General features: G+C 40.2%; 1 protein-coding gene across 13 annotated transcripts in view; it reads left to right on the top strand.

Annotated features, from left to right (window-relative positions):
- Window positions 1-365: 365 nt before the first annotated feature.
- The window catches only part of LOC135463599 (zinc finger protein 16-like), a 52641-nt gene continuing 33100 nt past the window's right edge, over window positions 366-19906 (top strand). For 9 of the 13 annotated variants that reach the window (XM_064740929.1, XM_064740926.1, XM_064740925.1 and 6 more), the window contains exons 1-3: window positions 366-467; window positions 2950-3164; window positions 4202-4903. In XM_064740929.1, the coding sequence (XP_064596999.1) occupies window positions 3020-3164; window positions 4202-4903 (847 nt within the window). In that variant the 5' untranslated portion in view covers window positions 366-467; window positions 2950-3019. Of the gene's footprint in view, window positions 468-2949; window positions 3165-4201; window positions 4904-11639; window positions 12182-13315; window positions 15940-15981; window positions 17130-18475; window positions 19753-19906 lie in introns of those variants that run through there. The other 4 variants (XM_064740922.1, XM_064740920.1, XM_064740923.1 and 1 more) reach the window with 4 other exon arrangements.

The following is a 19906-nucleotide window of genomic DNA, read 5'->3' on the forward strand; positions in this document are numbered from 1 at the left end:
TCGTCGTCATATGACTGAAAAAATTGTTAAGAATGACGTTAAAACTGAAGCATACACATGCATACAAGCATGCTTACGTGTAGGCCTACACGGGGTGAGGTGAGACCTGCATGTATCTAGGCCTACTGGCACCAGTTGGCAAGATCAACTGTATAAACCGTATGAAAATAATTAAAACAAAGGGTCAGTTAATGACTTATAAGTGAAAGAAAATACACACAATAAAGCATATAAGTGCTATCTGGACACTGCATTTATCTATCATAGCAATGCGCTAACGCGCGTATCAACGAATGAAGTAATGACTGCTCCCTGGCTATTGAGGTTGGAACTCTCCTGTGTTTAAACAGATGTGGATTGCAGCGGTTGGCCGACACACCGAAAATTATGCATGCTTTATTTGATCTCAAAAATAACCGCAAATATTCGTCTATGTGTTTTCAGTTCCACTGACACGGGCTTTATTGGTAAGTATTATATAACAGTAACGTGATTTGGTTATGAAAAAAGATAAACTGATCCCTGTGAAGGCGGAAAAATGGTGTTGACGTTGGATGCTTTGTTCGACAATGGCGGTCGGTTCGATGCTAATGAAGTATTCAGAAAGAGGCTGCGATTTACATATACGCTTCTCCCCTCAAATCGGGCGTTTTAGAAGACTTAGGTGCTGTTAAGGGCTAAAAAAAGGTTCATCTCTCCCTGCAGAGTTCAGCATACTTCAATCAGATATTCCAGATTCACGTACTGGGTGTGTTTCATCTTTACTACATATAGGGTACATGTACATGTACATATACATGTAGGCCGTTCACGTTGTGCATGAGCGAATACCTGTAACAGCTACAACTTCTTTACACCATCGCCCACCTCCCTACCCGACACAGACACACGCCGTTTATAATTGTAATGCACTTTACACTAACAGCTGGGCACGATGAAAAACTAACGCAGATATTACCTTGCAATAGGTAATTTAACCCTTAGGTCAGGCATCCTGGGTGTAGTTAAGGTGTGAACGACATAGGTAAAAAATAGAGGGAATTTCTAAACAAATATTAGGTGTTGAAGGTCCAAATTACACATGCAGGATGGAAAATAACCAGCTAATCAGTAAGTCAGTAGGGCATTGATTACATATACTATCACAGCCCTGTTTTGTTCCATAAGCTTACGTTGAACACTCCTGTATTTCTCGTATTGTCCTCAATATAATAATGCTGATGGTCAAATAATGTGTCTGTTCCCGGGGTCATGTGCAGAAATAAAGCGTGGATCCTATGGAGAAATGGACCTGGAATAGGGACAGACACATTAATTTGCTATCAGCAGTAGCATATTGAGGACATAACAGGAAGTACAGAGGCATTCACTGTAAACTTATGGAACACAGGGCTGTGATAGTATATGTAATCACAGCCCTGTAGACTTTGCTAATAAGTCTAATTGGCATTTCAGGAGTCTCACACAGGTTTATTCGAGATAGGGTGGGAGCTCTTGCAAACTAAGGTGACTGAAAGGTGTTATTTTACTGTAGCTGCTAGTGGTGCCTCCGAGCCAACAGACCCGACTGTGACGTAATATTTTCAGTCTAGCAACCACCGCATTATCATCTGGCACAGGGGGCTGTTTCTCATAAGTGTCTTAATTTTACAATGGCATAGGGAAATTCAGGCCTCGAAAATTCAAAAATTTATTTTACCTGAAAAAAGGTTACGTACAAAAAGACTCTAGGCGACCCATATTTCGTTGAATAAAAATTATTTGCTTAACCGATAGGTAACGCAAAAGGGTTACCCTGGTTTCAGTTGTGGCACCTTGTAGATGCGATTTGGTCCAGTCGTGGATTCCCTCTGGCTTAACATGTCGTTAGATATTCATTTTGTGAACGTAAGAAATTTCGTTAGCGTAGTACGACAAATAGAATAGACGGCAAAATTGCACCTTTCATCGAACACCGTCTGGCCTCGTGTGTTTTTTTTTCGGCCAGGAGTTGGGCGCCCACTTTACGTCTGAACAAAGTTATTTTGCCCTCGGCGTTCACTTCATCTGAGAAATCATCTTTAAACCACAACGTTTTGAAAGTTTTTACAGAGATGGTACATTTCAATGACATGCTGCCATTTGCAAAGCACTTTCTGCACATTATCCATATAAACCTTAGTCTCATAACCAGTTCCATGCTGTCTTTACATGCACACGGAGTGCTCATCAGCTGATACAGTTGAAATTGCACATGTGAACAGGATGAATTATTACCCTTGAAATCTTAAATTAACTCCCTTGTTTAGAACTCTTTTGGCAGTGGAATTTGGGCAAAGCCCCTGCTGCGGCTGCAGTAGTGCGTTGATATGATTATGTTTTTAAGGTTATGGTTACTTTTTTGCATGAATGAAAAAATTTTACGCGATTTTAATCTACTCGCGCGAAAAAAAATCAGAAGTAGTCGAACCAATTTAATGGCAACCAACAAAATGAAGGCCCACGCACACATACGTGCATTGTAGGTTGTTAAGCACGTAAAATTACAGTGGATCTATTTGGAGAATATAAACCCCGTAAAACGATTTCGGGGCATCTCCAGCGGTCTAGTATCGCAAAGGTTCGTGGCCCCTGGACCGTTACCTTTGATGCTGAAACAGTGGACAGACGGCCATACTACTTTCACATTCCTTACGAAGCCTATGATCAGGATGATCCTTTAAGAACTTGATAAGAAATTTTAATTAGTAAAATTATGTGAAGTTTTAGTGTTTACAACATAAACACGAAAAAATGTTGAGTTTTTAAATTTTTTCAAGACTGTTTCTTAAAGAAAATTAGCTAGATAACCCCCAGAGATAGAGTTTTAGTTCAGTATTCAGTGCATGATATTCTAATTAACAATTTAATAATGCTAAGCACTTCTGTTCACATTTATTTAACTACATGTAGCTATGTTTTTCTTTGCAGTTTCTGGCTTCAAACTGGGTGTTAAACAGACTGAGAGATTCTACTTGGAATTGACGGCTCTATAATAACCATGGGAGTGACACTGGAGCGAGTACAAAACAAATTTGCCTGTATAATTGGAGAACTCTGCAGTGAGCCTGTCATCTTGTCACAGTTCGCAATATGGGTGGACCTGAGGATAGCAGAGTACAAGGCTAAAGGAGCTATATCATTAGGTAATGTGTAAGGATAGCAGAGTACAGGGCTAAAGGAGCTATATCATTAGGCAATGTGTAAGGATAGCAGAGTACAAGGCTAAAGGATCTATATCATTAGGTAATGTGTAAGGATAGCAGAGTACAAGGCTAAAGGCGCTATATCGTTAGGTAATGTACAAGGATAGCAGAGTACAAGGCTAAAGGAGCTATATCATTAGATAATGTATAAGGACAGCAGAGTACAAGGCTAAAGGAGCTAGATCATTAGGTAATGTATGAGGATAGCAGAGTACAAGGCTAAAGGAGCTAGATCATTAGGTAATGTATGAGGATAGTTGAGTACGAGGCTAAAGGAGCTGTATCAGTAGGTAATATATGAGGATAGCAGAGTACAAGGCTAACAGGACTATAACATTAGGTAATGTGTAAGAATAGCAGGCAGAGTACAAGGCTGAAGGAGCTATATCATTAGGTAATGTATAAGGACAGCAGAGTACAAGGCTAAAGGAGCTAGATCATTAGGTAATGTACTGGGATATTCATTAGCTAATCCATGAGTAAATAGTTCATTTTATATTGGATATTTTTGATTAATTCAGATGCAGGTAGTTGCTTGATTTTTGTACCATTGGTAGAGATTTGGTCTCAAGGAGTCTGAAAATACTTATTAAATATCTAATACTCCTCTATCAACAATTATCCCTAAATTTTGGGGGAAATCACAGCACTGATGGCACCCATCTATAGACAAGCCTTGTCTCGGTACCATAGGATCACGTAGAAAGGCACGTGATCTCTAATGATATGAGGGTAGCAGAGTACAAGGCTAAAGGGGCTACCCGTTTGCGCTGTCTGGTGTGTGGAAGTCCATTTGTCTTCTTCCTCAAAAATGGTGTGCTTATATGTGTGTGAACAACTGGCTAATGGTCAGTGTGTCAGCCTGAGTATTGGTCAGTATTACCGATACTGACTGCCAGCATACTCAAACAGTCTTGTCTATGGCATTATACAACGTGTAGTGGACAAATAAATTCATGTACTTTATGTGTTTGCAGATTGCTCAGGAGAAGACCCAGAGCCAGGGTGGTTAAATGGTCACAGACTGCATCGAAAAAATGAGTCACGGGACAGAATGGTGGCGAGAACGCCTGTGCGGAAGTCCTTGTCACGACCGATGGGTCATCCTTCCTCCATGCACTCGTCACCTGTGTCTCTGTATGACCAGTCCCCAGCCAGCAGCCAGGTAGATTCAGATCAGGGCTTTTTAGGGGAAACCCGCCTCTCACCAAATTTAATGGTCATCAAAGACGAACCCACTGACGGGACGGCAAGCACAGGTGTTTATCCCACCGGCATTCACGCCCATGGGGCAGTGACGCCAACACGCAAAAGGCCAGCGTCAGAAACAGTGTCTCAGGCAGACAGCAGTTTTTATGAGCAACAGAACACCTCAGTACATTCCCCGTCAAAAGTTCAAAGACTCTCGTCAACAGGTGAAAGTCCTCACCCAGGTGACACAACATCAAATCAAAGCCTCATGTCCATAATAAGTGGTGAGATCGACGAAGGAAACCAGACCGCAGGAAACCTGAACGATCGGGATATTGACATTATTCTGGACTATGAGAGCAAAAACACATTTCCAGCTCAAAGAGAAGATAACTCTGTCAGTGCAGCATCCCGATTACCAGAAGCATCATCCAGTTCCACGGCAGACATCGGTGATACATTTAGTCAGGAGGGTAGCAGCAATACAGGTGAGGGTTGACAACCTTATTTCTACACAGTCCACATATCACCTTTGCCTTTGTTTAAGCTAATACACCCATGGAAAGATTTTGGGCTACTCCTGTGAAAACTTTAGGCAGCCATTCATGTACGAGTGTGTACATTAACTTTGTGTGCCCAAGAAATTCTGCATGCTAAGTAGCCAATATCACGAGAAATTTCAGTGCTACAGGTATACCCTAGAAGTTCCCTAGTTACTGGGTGACAACAGTGAACACAGCTCAAAGGCCATCGTTAAAAATATTTTTGTTAGGCATAGCCTGACTGACCCTACAAGAAAGGGCGCTCCACTAATACATAATTTAATTTGATTTTGATAGAAGTGTTGTTTTTAATTTTCTCTTAATGCTCATTTGTGTAAAACCTCAATAAAATAACAATAATAATAATGAGAACGATTTCCACGGCCTACTGAGCTCTACCTGTGCTCTTTTTAGTCTGGTTTCGCCCAACAAAGTATGGTGTAAGGATTTCCTATACGCCTTGTGATTTGCCAGGTCTGTTATCATCATACGCTACATGCAGATATTTACCTGAAAGAATGACCATGTAAGATGTCTTGGCACGTAAGATGTCTTGGCACGTAAACTGTGAGCCCGAAATGTTTCAAACTATTTCACATTTCACTGTAAGGTGTGCAACAGAATGTATTTTGGAGAGACTGTTTAAACTTATCTCCATTTTCGAGGGAAAAGGGCATTGCTTGACAGCATAAATTCTTGGTACATGTACTAAGGTACTTTTCAGAAGCCGTGATAAATTACTTGGGAGAAAACAAAGGCAAATGTGTGTTTGTGGACTTTGATGTTGTATGTGTGTTCATTTGAAATACGTGTACATGTACATGTACATGTACAGCAAGGCTTCAGGCAACCTGTCTTCACATACACAGACATGCGATAGATTATTTCACAATCTCATTAAATCTCATTATGAAAGAGCTACTTTTGATTTTTTGCACCTTTTTAATTGGATTTTAGAAGCAAATCTACATGGGCTGACAAATTTCAGGGCTTTCCAGAAAATATATTTTATCATTCTATAAAGAATAAAGCTCTCAGATTGGGCTTGGATGAATCATCTTGCAAACATGTGAGAAGGTCGAATGACAGTACAGCAAGATTTCAGGCAGCGTTTTTACAGGCTTACAGAGGTACACATGTACATGATGGTGTCCTGTATTCACACAGCATGTGACACCCCAGAGACTACATGTGACACACCAGAGACTACATGTGACACACCAGAGACTACATGTGACACACCAGAAACTACATGTGACACACCATATACTACGTATGACACACCAGAGACTACATGTGACACACCGGAGACTACATGTGACACACCAGAGACTACACGTGACACTCCAGAGACTACATGTGACACACCAGAGACTACATGTGACACACCAGAGACTACATGTGACACACCAGAGACTACACATGACACACCAGAGACTACGTATGACACACCAGAGACTACACGTGACACTCCAGAGACTACATGTACATTGAAATGAAAACATTGTCAGTTGTTAAGAGGTTTATAACAGGAAAGCCAGGAAAATGTGCCCAATTTTTATTCTTGTGCATACCTTGTGCACTAGAATGCAATACTTGTGTGTAAATTTTAGCAGGTAGAAGTCTGGCTGAATTTGTAGCAGACGGATTGGCCTTCTTACACATTACAGATATCCAGCATATACACTGTTGTATGTATATTCAGCTGATCCGGCATTTTAGGAGGGATCTTGCAAACTAATGCGACTCGGTGGTGTGATTTTAAGGTAGTTGTTAGATTGAGTATTATATCTTGCATTGCCAGGTCTATCAGCTGAGTGGCACAGATAAATCATGTCTTTAGCTGCATTAGTTTGAAGAGTTTCCATCTTATGTCCCCAAAACGTACAGACATGTACCCTAATTCCTCCACCTTTTCGCATATGAAAGAGCCACTCTGTGTGCAGTTTATGCACATGTTTACTTTGATTTTGGACACAAAACTACATTGGGTTAATTGGTCAGTTTAAGGGCTTCATCACAAAAAGTATAATTTTATCCATCTACACGCGAGTTATGCTTTCAGAATATGCTTGGATAAACACAAACATGCGAAAAGGTAGAAGAATGACAGTGACCTGTGCACATGTACATTCATGTTGACCCACTTATCACTTTGCCTGAAGCCATTGCTGTTTATACTGTAAATGTGTGTACATTCATTACGGTATCAAATGTACCGGAATGCTGTTACACATGATGATGTAGATACATGTGCATCAAACCCAAATTTCACTGCCTATTTGCACATTCTCACATTGTATAAGTTGTTATGTTTTGTGGTTTTCATCTGCAGAGAAAAATCCCTGTGAAAATACTGTATAAGTCCCCCCCCCCCCATAAAGCAACCCAGAATTAGCTTGCCTAGCAAACTATTTTTGTTTGAAGGAAAACATAACTATTTCATAATAATAGTCACTTTAAGTTTCCCGTTTGTGTGCGAAAAGGCTGTGAAATTTGAGTACATGTTCATGAATGTTTTTGTTGTCATACTAACTGTATGTTTTATACAATGTGAAAAAAATTCATCCAGAGGAAAAGGTTTTGACTACCTGCCAGAGTGTTCGCACAGGACATGTACGGGAAATTGTCATGTTACTGCACGGGAAAAGATTTACAGCTATTATTATCTATGAGATAGTGGATGGAAATATATTTGATGTTTTTGCGAAGACTAAAATCCTGTGCAATTGGACTGTGTTGCAAACAAAGAGAAGTGTTCATAGTCGATCAGTACCAATGCACAAAACGACTGTAGACTATTAGCTACATGCATATAGCTATGTAGGTAACTTTACTTACAAATACTCCTTAATAAGAATAGTGTATTACATTTTTTATGAGTTTGGTGCATGTACATGTACTGATAAGTTACTATTGTCTCTAGGGAGAAATGACAGCAACCAATTTATAGAAAGCCTTTGTGACCGTGTTATTGGTGGTGTGTCACACGTGAAGGGAGATAACTGAGGATATCACCAGTCTGAATAGATTCTCTCCCTTGACTTTGCCATTGCCTGTACCATGGAGAATGTGTGTATCATATGCTCAGTGTCTCCACACACATTGTTGATCTCTTTCAGTTTGTATGAGTATCTGTTTGGTCTGTGTTGAGACCACTTGAGGCTATTGCAGGAAGACACATTTGTGTTATCGTTATATAAACCAGTAAATAATGCTGATTTATATGCATCACCTGTATTCGCATCTACACATACAGGTATGTAACATGCCGCTTTAGAAGTGTGCAACGTGGTTTTGATGTAGTCAAAGATACAAGTGTACACGTAAGTTATACAGGGGTGGCTTCGGCTGGACGTACGTGGGTGAAAGTTTTACCTACATGTTGATGTAGGTGCATATTGACTAATATATTTGCTACATACTCAACTTAAACGAAAACTTAAAAACATGACACTATAGGCTGAAAAACAGTTTTTTCTATCTGGTGGTGCCTGCTGCATAATTTTGCGATTTTTCCTTGCTATACACATGAAGGCTGAAAACGGCAAAGCTGGCATAAATCGCTGAGTTCATCGCGTCCTTCATCTTTAACACCGTGTAATTTATGCTGGGGGTGTGTTGCCTCTCAGCCAATGAGAATCCTTAAAACTGCCGGTTTGTTCGTGTAAACTCGGCACCTACGTCCAACATTTCTGGTTTTCCGATCATCAAGCGGAGAATGAACTGTACTGTTAACTACCTTCTGGGAAGAAGATTTCTACCGGAAATGTACGAACTGCACTTCGGCGGTTTCCAACGGCAATTCTCCTCCTAACACAGAAGACTTCAGGATAAGTTCTTAGGCAAAATGGAGTCGCCCACAGCGGATTTTGGCGCTGACTTGAGGTACATGTGAGAATTTTTTTTTTTTTTATGGCATGCACCTGCGAGGAAATGCATACTCTTTTCAGTGGTATTTGTTTGATATTTAAATTTTCTTCTGTAAGTCTTGACATGCTCTGCATTTAAACTTGCCTCAGATCAGCACTGAGCCCTTGTTAGTATATGTAGGAGAACACTTAGCTTGATGTGTGAACCCATTACATATATTGTTCTTGTACAACCATGTAATCAGTTACAGTGCTCTGGCTTAACACCTGAAGTGAAAGTACATGAGAACTGGTCAAATGTTCCCCCTTCCACATACATGTGTGTGTCATATATTTAATATATACATGAAATTTTTATCTTTATGAATACCATCATTAGGCTTTGTTCAGCTTTACCAGACAAACTAGCGTACATGGTACTATGAACTGCTGGGCAGGTACATGTATGTCTCTACTCGATTGAAGTGGGTTGACGCATATCGAGGACAGACACAACACTTTATCTTTATGAATACCATCATTAGGCTTTGTTCAGCTTTACCAGGCAAACTAGCGTACATGGTACTATGAACTGCTGTGCAGGTACATGTATGTCTCTACTCGATTGAAGTGGGTTGACGCATATCGAGGACAGACACATCACTTTATATTTATTAATACCATCATAATGCTTTGTTCAGCTTTACCAGACAAACTAGCGTACATGGCACTATGAACTGCTGGGCAGGTACATGTATGTCTCTACTCGATTGAAGTGGGTTGACGCATATCGAGGACAGACACAACACTTTATGTTTATGAATACCATCATTAGGCTTTGTTCAGCTTTACCAGGCAAACTAGCGTACATGGTACTATGAACTGCTGGGCAGGTACATGTATGTCTCTACTCGATTGAAGTGGGTTGACATAAATCGTGTATATTACACATTCCTACATTAGGTAGAATTTCAAGCATGGTTATTTCTCATTTTTAGGAATGGGGAATTTTAACACTCAATTCACATTATAGCTCTCTTTTGGACCTGTTTTATGCATCTTCCTGTCAACAAGGTTGATGCTCACTTTAGGCTTTGTAATCACCCTTGCTTAACAGTATATATGAAAGTTAGAAACCTGTTCTATGGACAGCTAATGACATCGCGACCCACATACTTTCGCCAGGGCAATTTCAGCCAATCATTGATCGTCCCTCGTGTGCATTTCCTTGTTTCAAAGCAAATGCACATACGTTTGGATCCAGTTTATTCCTTGACACAACATTATACAACACCAATAGGCAGTGCTATGAACGGTGATCGATATGCTTTTATTGAAAGGAATAGGCAGGGGAAAGCCACTGTGCTATCAGGAAATATTGGTTATAGCGAAATGGCCGAACAGCCGATCAATGTAACCTATACTGTTGTTGTTTAACAACTGATTTCTATCGAACCTATTTTGCCTCAAAATGACCGTCGCCCTGATAACCCTGAACATGTCGATGTGCAGAGAGTAACTCTTTGTGTTAGCCCTTCTATGTCAGGTCTGAAATAAATTTATTCATCGCATTTCCCATTACAGCCACATCCTATGTCGTTTTGAACTTTCAGTGTCAGTAACTGAGGTAGAATCTGATTGGACAATGAGTCATGCATATTTATAAAGGAAAAGTTCTGGGTTTTGAAGAGTTAATGTGGCTCAGTAAATCAAGGTAGATGATGTTGGGCATCTCTAGCCTGATTAAATGAAGATGGTCTTATGAACCAATCACAAATTGTGCGAAGTTGTGTGTGACATAAGAGATAGATTTATTGGTGACCGTGTATTGACCAGTGAAGATTAGGTATCACTCAGTTAGGTATAAGTAGAGGTCAAAATGTTTGATATTTTGAGCTCTTCACAGTGATGACCTCGAGAAATCCGAGGTAATCCAATATGATTTAAAGGTGTGAAGATTTGATTCAGAAACATTGTAACACAACATGGAAATGTATAAATTGTAACAGTCATTTATGTGTCATTTATTTGTGATTTAGGGAGAGCTTACATGTATATTTGAATTGTGTGTTTGGTTTCATTTAATGAATGAATGGAATGAATGAATGAATGAAGGATATGGTTTAATGCAAGAGTCGCAATATTTCAGCCATATCGTGGCAAGCTGTATTAGCTGATAGAAACCAGTGTAACTGTATGTACATTGTAGCCATGTTCGTTATAATCCACAGGGTACAGGATTACATGCTTGTTGTGGAACAGACCATTTCATGTTACCGGTATTAATGTGGAAAGCTTGATAAAATCACAGGTTCTGTTAAAGACAACAGTGTGGAATAAAATTGCATTGCTGCTTTTAAACTGATTCTTGTGGTCAACTGATCACTTATAGAGTAAAGGTGCACTCCATCTTCATGGGGTGGACAGGTGTGACATTCAACACAGTTGTTGAAAGTGTTGGCATGTACATTATAACATACATGTGGCTGATCCTGATATATTTACCTGTACATAATGAAGGAAAGCTCTATTTTGCATGTTTACAAGTCAGACCTGCATATCATACATGTGTGTTGTAGGTTTCATTTTTCTCCAGATGTATTGTTTTTTGTTTCTGTAACACGATGGTACAATTTGATTTACATATCAAAAATGATAGCGCACCCCTCCTTCAGCAAAATACATCAGTCCTTTTTTTGGGAGCTTTGTTTAGGATAGTTCGTCATCATTTGGTTGATGAATGACAATGAATCACCAGAGACATTGCTCTGTTTCACTGACGATACAACTCCTCTAGCTCAGCGGCATTGTCTTTCCTTTGTACTTTCCAGCCGAAGGAAAGAGGAATTCATCCCAGATTTCTGAGTGTGGATGGCACACGGTGCATATAGCGACAGGAGATAAAGTGATCAAATGTACAGGAGCACCTCAGGAGAACAGTGTTATGCTTGCCATGTGTAACGCTGATTTATTGGCACAAGCAAAGCACAGCGCCAGAGAGCGTCTTGTCCTGGAAGGAGAGGAATTACCGGGGAATTCCCGTGATCTTATTGCTGCCGCTGGCACCCTGGAATGCTGGCTTGACATAACCAAAGGAGAACAGAGGAAAATAGAGACAATTCCTCCTCAAGAGCTGGATGAGTATCTGGTGGAGTTCTTCTCTCTCTTGAAGAGAAGAGACGGACGTGATTTTGACCCAAGTGGCTTTGGCAAATACCGATCTGCGATGGACAACTTTCTAACAAGGAAGAAGTATCCTGTTTCCATCAGGCGCTCGGAACTTTTTCTCCGAAGTCAGATGATTTTCAAGGGGAGGGTGAAGGAACTTTCTGAAAGTTTGCGTTATGTATTGAAGCCTCCTTGAAAAATTTTGGTATGTGTATTTTGTTCTTCAAACAAATTGTCCCACAGTTATGTATCAAGTAAAACTGCTTCAACGAACTTCACATGCTAGCGTACCAAACCTACGACAGCATTCAGCTATGCTTTAAAATCGGCACAGAACGTATATTTCATCAGTTATTTGCAACCATTTGCAAATTACTACACTGTCATGGCTGATCTGGCTTTACTCTCTTTACTGTAAGTCTCTTATGATTCCTCAATGAGGAAATGTTTACTTGAGTTGAGTCCTAAAACTGTGTTGCTGAGTATCCTTAGTTCTTTTCCACTTCAATACTACCACCCCAAACCCTCCATATTTGCACAGCACAATGAGTTAATGTGTAACATAGTGTTTTAAAGTAGATTGTCATGAATAGAAGTCTATGGCATTCACCATGCTAAGACTATTATAATTTACGATTTGTAACAGCTGGATGGACTGCTTCTGCTTCCTTGTTATAGCTGGATATCATCCCTCTACCTGTAGACTCTTGTGCTTTAGAATAGGCACGACCATGTATTTCGCTGGTTTCTTGTGACCATTTTCCAACAATCACACTGTCATCGCTGCTCTGTGTTTACCCTCTATGCCGTAGTCTTATAATATTTATGTATTTCAAGTTTTTCATTCATACTGCACATGGTTATGCAACTTGAACTACTGTCCAGGAATTGGATTTGAGAATGCCTGAAGAAAAGCTCATCATTTTTGTGTACCTTTCTTTTTCTGGGGCAAAACTATATGCTTGTGTAAATATCTAATACATGTACATGCATGTCTCTATGGTATACTTGACTGTGATACGGTGAAGGCATACCTAGTTATAGGTACATGTGGACAGATGTTGCTTGTCCAGTGAAATAAGTTGGATGTAACTAACAGATAGGGAACATTGTGGAACATGCAATACAATCATTTGTGTTAGTAATGAACAGGCTTAAGACAAATTAACAGTAGGTGTAGGATGTTTTAAGTCAGGGTATCCAAGGTTACGCTCTTTCATCCATGAACAACGGCTCAGAGTGACACAGATTAACCAGTGGTTGTGGCATTTTTATACCATTTGCTCACGGTTACACTTTTATGGCTAAGTGGAATTTGTCTTCCATTTGTACATTCCAGTTGCTGGATCTGGAAATTTGTCGGGTGGTGCCTATGATGCAGTTGTGAGTAGTGACTCGATGCCAACAGCAGCAACAAGCGGGGAAGACAACAGCGTGCTACAGGCTGTCTGTAACTCCGGACTGCTAGGCGAGATCAAAAGGGGTATCAAAGCACGAATGGCCAGCATAGGAGAAGATTCGCGTGTTCTGTCCAATACTCGGGACATTATTGCAGCTGCTGGCACCCTTGAGTGTTGGCTTGTCACTGCTAAAGGAGACCGTAGACAGGTGGAGACCATTCCTCCTGAGGAGCTGGACTTATATCTTGTGGAGTTTTTCTCCCTGCTAAAAAGACGCGATGGCAGAGACTATGATCCAAGAGCGTTTGTTAATTTTCGCTCGGCGATGGATTATTTCTTGGCGCATAAAAATTATCCAGTCTCCATCAGACGCTCAGAGCTCTTCCGGAATAGTCAATGGGCCTTCAAGATGAGACGCAAAGGCCTTGTTCAGGGTCACAAACACATGTAGATATAAATTTCTGCAGGGTGCAGACAAAACGCAAGATGTTTTAAAGTATCACATGCACAGGTGCACGACAAAATAGAAAATTGTTTGTAGTTGCAAGAGGTGCAAAAGAAGGCTTGACATATTTATTTCTGTATGATGCGGACTGTGTTCTCTCTTGGGATAAGTACAGTATTTGTAACTTGTAGGTTCAAAAGACAGTATTGAATTGACATACAGGTACCTGTAGATTTGGTATATGGAAATGTTTCTGCTCCTATACAAAAAAAAAACAAACTTTGATGCGATTGGTGTTTTACGCCGTGCTCAAGAATATTTCACTTACATGACAACGGCCAGGATTATGGTGGGAGGAAACCCGGTAGAGCCCAGGGGAAACCCACAACCATCTGCAGGTTGCCGACAGACCAAAAAAACCTTTGATAGACAAGTGAGACATTCCTCACCAGGTAGTTGCATCCTGGGTAGTATTCACAGACTACATGTTTGTATTTGAATGTGTACACATTGTATGTATAATTGCATTTTAGACCAAATGGAGATACCTGTGGAGAGAGAAATGTTTCACAGGTTAATCACTTCAAACTAGATTTACAGGTGCACACTAAAAATCTGGTGCTGGGTACAACTTCACTAAGACATGAATATCTCCTGTATACAAAGAAACGGCGGCCAGCATTATGGTGGGTGGAAACCGGGCAGAGCCCGGGGGAAACCCACGACCATCCGCAGGTTTTTGACAGACCTTCTCACATACGGCCGGAGAAGAAGCCTGCATGAGCTGGACTTGAACTCACAGCGACCGCATTGGTGAGAGACTCCTGGGTCATTAACTGAGCCACGGAGGCCCCTAGTTGTTTGAGGTTTTCAGTTTATGCGTGCATAGGGCCTACAGTCTGAAATTTATTCACATATTTATTTATTTGATTGGTGTTTTACCCCATACTCAAGGATATTTCACTAATGTGACCAGCATTATGGTGGGGAGGGAATCTGGCAGAGCCTGGAAGAAACCCATGGCCAACCGACGAGAGGAAGCCAGCATGACCTGGACATTCAGAACTGATTTGTATAGATAGATTTATATGCATGTGCTTGTACAGGAATTGATGATGATAGTATCTTCGCATGGCCTTCAGACAGTATAGAATTTGTGCAGTGTCAGTTCTGGGAAGGAAAAAGAATCGAAAAACTGGGCTAATAAGTCATTTCCTTCTATTATTGTTTTGTATCCTCTTTGTGATGCTTTGACAATAAATTTTATTTATTGTAGGTATGAATAGTGTGTATTACTTTATCTGACATTAAGCATTGATATTTGCTGGTGTTGGGCATGTTAAAATGATTTATGTCATGAATCATAAGGTATCCGTTTGCATAGTGATCAAATAAAATAGGGACACTTTTTTTAGTCAACATATCATGATTGTGAAAGAATCTTGTACAAATTTCCAACATGTCCTATACAGCCGACTGTGGATGCATTTTTTAAAATATGTGTGAAGGTACTTGCACGTGGAAGTAATAAATAAGTCAAAATGACTGTCATCCTTTGTGCGTTGATTCAGAACTTTCGAAGTCTTCCAATGTGGAATGGGACTAAAGTTTAAAACAAGCTGCTTTTATAGGGCATTACTATTTTTTTTCATTTTAAGTGGATGAACAACTTGAGAGAAACATTGAATCGTGGTACAATCAAAAAAGGTTATCAATAAACAGGTTCATTTGTGTTTTTTCTTCTTCTGTCATTGACTTTGGAGAGAATAGAAAGGGCGGATGTTTTCGTTCTGGTATATTGTACAACATTCGCACTTTGCAGTATGCCGCTTCACCAGACTTCTTTGTTACAAAGCCCTTGACTTGTCTTTTCATTTATTAAATCATTATGTATCTTGTGTCAAGCTAACATGAGTTTTGCCGGAACAGGTCTTGACATCTGTTGGTTTACGTTCTGCCCCATACAGAACCTGGTCTGAATGTGTCAGAAGATACGGTACATATATTTAGTTAATCAAACATATAATGGCTGCATGGAAAGAAGGAAACGGGTATTAGTCAGTGCATGTCATTAGATCTCCAGCCAGTGGTTGCGGTTTTCTCTGTTTCGACATCTGGGGCTATTAAAAGCGACATTGTCTTCCCTTTTGTACTTTCCAGTTAAAGACTTGGGGACTTTATGGAGGAAATCTGATGCCTGTCCCTCAGGTGACATGATCAAGGGTTCGCACACTCTGTCTTCGCATCTTGCAGAAAACAGCGTCCTCCGTGCAGTAAGCAACAGGGATCTACTAGGACAGATCAAGTGGGATATCAAATCGCGCCTTGTCGAAAAAGGAGAAGAAATCCCAGCCAATGCTCGGGACCTCGTCGCAGCCGCTGGTACATTAGAATGCTGGTTAGTCATGGCAAAAGGGGACCAACGTAAAGTGGAGACCATCCCACCACCAGAACTAGACTCGTATCTTGCCGAGTTTTTCCCTTTACTGAAGAGACGAGATGGTGCGGACTATGATCCAGGAGGGTTCAGTAATTTTCGGTCTTCCATGGATCACTACCTCATCAGGAAAAAGTACCCGGCTTCTCTCAGACATTCAAAGGTCTTTTCCAAGAGCCAGTCGGTCTTCAAGTTCAAACGCAAATGTCTTTCTGAGAAACCAGTTAGCAGGCTCATGTTCTGAAGTACCAATGTAAAGATTGGACATTCTTTCAATGCAGAATTTGTGATATCTGTAAGCCACGTGGATGACACTTTCTGGAAATGTTGACATACAGTTACATTGTTAAGTTATGAGAAAATTTTTAAATTTACCGACTAGGATTTTGTTTGTCAAAGTGTGAACAGTGATTGTCTGTTTCGACATCTATAGCTATATGTCTGTACATACATATAGCTATAGATCAATTACCCAAGTGTTCTGTTAGCAATCAAGATGTTATATTTCACGGAAAGTCTGTAAAATTTCTATTCCGTGCGTGTTATTCCTATAGTTGCTGGGAACTGAAGATGATACGAAATAAACGGCAAAGGTTCGTTTTATATTCCTAATTGTTTACTCTATGGATTGTGTCGCTGAGTACCACCATAGCCAAATAGGGAAACACTCATCACGATCTATGGACAGTACTAATTGGGTTCTAGCAGTGTGTTGACCTTAAAATTCTCTTCAGGTGCAGCGTTCATGTATCTTGGCAAGGACATGATGTGCATTGCTGTATTTGGAACATTATATCGATTAATGGAAACGTCAGGCTTTTCCAAAGGCCTGCTTGACAGCTTCGGACTCAGGTGCTCAAGTTTCACTGATGCTTCCATACCTTTAAAATACACCTGTGGTGTATCTTACTGACATACCATTAATTTAGCAACTCTGAATGGAATGGATTTTGTATCCTTACCCATTGCACAGGTTGTACCTGAAGTAGTAAAATTAGTACCGTTTGCCTGCTAATTTTGTCCGCAAGTGGGATATGTAGGCCGCTTCATTATTACGCCGCAGTTTTCGAGGACAGCGGAGATATGAATACATTTCCTATGAAATAAAATTTTAGATTTACACCAAATTAATTCTTGACACTTGCATAAAACTTTTGTTTTCCTCAGTTAACAACGATTTGAAAGTCGTCAGCTGTGGGTTGCATGCAGACCCAATTAACACATTTTCACGGAATGCACGTTCTAATTTTACCCAGTAAACTGCTGTTGTCGTTTTCTATTATAAACACCACAAAATAACAAATCCCAATATTTTAGAAACATATAACAACCATAGGTTAGAACAGTAAGATTGGTTGTGTAAGGAATATTTAAGATCTGTAATGAAAAAGACAAGAATAGCCCATGTCCACTTTTTGAACATTGATATAAAATACGGACTTGCAACATAGAGAGTAAAACCAGAACAGCGACGATAGTGTGATAATTGACAAATGATCATACGTGACCGGTGAAATACGGCCTCCCGTCAATTTACAAGCATGTGGACTACACTTCAAAGCAGTTTTTATTCGAAGGAACCTTACACAGGGCTGTACGACAGTAGACGATTGGCTTTTCATGTATGCAAGGTATAGGCGACTGTGTTTATCAAGAGAATGTTTCTCAATCTTTATGTTGCGTTGAGTACATGCATAGCGTTTTAAGACCTAATTCCACATGCAAGTTGTGAGCTCGGTTTTACCACATGTGCAACCAAACGGTAAAGTCAGTGTATGACTCAGACCTAGGAAGCCTATTGCCTACATAGCCTATGTCAGGCAACACATCTGACCTATGATCTCCACGGTTTGAATCACCAAAAGTTGATCTGGTTGAGCTGAGTTTCAATGTCGAAATATGAATTATGACAATCTGCACCTGAATGCACATCTCCTACGCCGAGATCTTACATCATATAAAATGAACAAATGAATATTGGTTTAAGAACGCAATATTGCATCCTTAGCGTGGCGAAAACATGTTTAAGCCATGTGTCATTGAATGGTTTCCGAATCGATGATGCATTACTGAATATGGAAGATGTAATGTCTCTTCTGTTTGTATGGTCATGTCTGCTTAAGGGTGACATCATCTAAGTGATTTGTCGTATTTACTCAACACAAGGGCTGTTTTTTTCCGGGCTAAGCGGCATTATCTTCCCTTTGTACTTTCCAGCTGATGGGATTGGGCATTCGTCCAGGCTAGCGGACAGGTGTGAGACGAGCGCGGCCCAAGAAGGAGGGCACATCAGTGAGGAAAACAGCGTGATGCGGGCCATTTGTGACACAGACCTGCTGTCACAGATCAAACATGCTATCCGAGCACGTTTGTTTGATGGTACTGAGGAACCGCCAGCCTCTGCGAGGCACCTGATCGCCGCAGCCAGCACACTGGAATGTTGGCTGTTGACTGCCAAAGGAGAACACCGAAAACTAGAAACAATTCCTCCTTTTGACCTCGATCCTTACCTTGTCGAATTTTTCTCCCTGTTGAAAAGACGCGATGGTCGTGATTATGACCCGGATGGGTTCGGCAATTTCCGCTCATCCATCGACCACTACCTTGCTAGGAGACAGTACCCGGCCTCCATAAGGCGATCTGAAGCCTTCCGCTCCAGCCAACTGGTGTTTAAGATAAAGCGCAAAGGTCTGTCGGAAATTGAACGTGTGAAGCAACTTGAAAAGTTGCAGGCTGAAGAGAATCTGAACGTTAACTTCCGCGCGGAAGCCACATGAGTAGCTTTGTTGTGGGTTATGAATTCCATATCCTGGACGACGATTATATTTGATGATATATCAAATGACACTTATTATATTTAAACAAAGAAGAAACACATGTTGTTTGTGGTAATGTGAAATCCACTATTCATTGACCTACCAGTGCGGTGGAAAACCATGCATTCATCGAACTTGGTGTTAAAATCATATGTACTATAGTGTAATGTAGTGTGTGATTTTCTAACTTGAACATGAAAACCTGGAACAAGGATATAATCCAGCCAGAAGCAGAGTTATATATACTGATAATGTAGAGACAAGCCTTGAAATGTGAAAACGTCAGCAAGTCAATGAATTTACAAGCCTAGTCATTGGTTAGTGCAGGAAAGCAGTGGATGAATTGGACATTTCTGACGACGAGGATACTGTTAAGCAGATAACAGTTTATTTAGGTTTTTAAAGTTTACAATTTAGGAGTTTGCTGCTATTTTATGACGCAAGTGTGAAGGCTTTGTTTAAAGATTATTAAATTTTTAAATTATTTTTCCCCGTGCTAGAGTAATTTGAATTCTGGCATATGATTTTGTAGACCACTGGTTGGTCATCCATTTTCCTGCAAACCATCTTGATGTTGTTAAGAATGAATTTTATATCAGAGTATCAGAATATCAGAATTCAAGTCAAAAAATACTGGAAGACTTGATGGAATGTTGAATTATAATAAATAAACGTAAAAGATACAAATACAGATGCAAATATTTTGTGTGAGTTCGTATATATGCACATGTAAAATTTCACTAAATTTGAATAATCACCAAACTTCAGAAACGTAAATATGGCAAAATTCAAGCATAAAAAATATGAAGGTCGGGGCGCATTAAAGAGAAGC

Source organism: Liolophura sinensis, chromosome 3 (assembly GCF_032854445.1).
Source record: "Liolophura sinensis isolate JHLJ2023 chromosome 3, CUHK_Ljap_v2, whole genome shotgun sequence".
In the NCBI taxonomy this organism is placed as follows: Eukaryota; Metazoa; Mollusca; class Polyplacophora; order Chitonida; family Chitonidae; genus Liolophura; species Liolophura sinensis.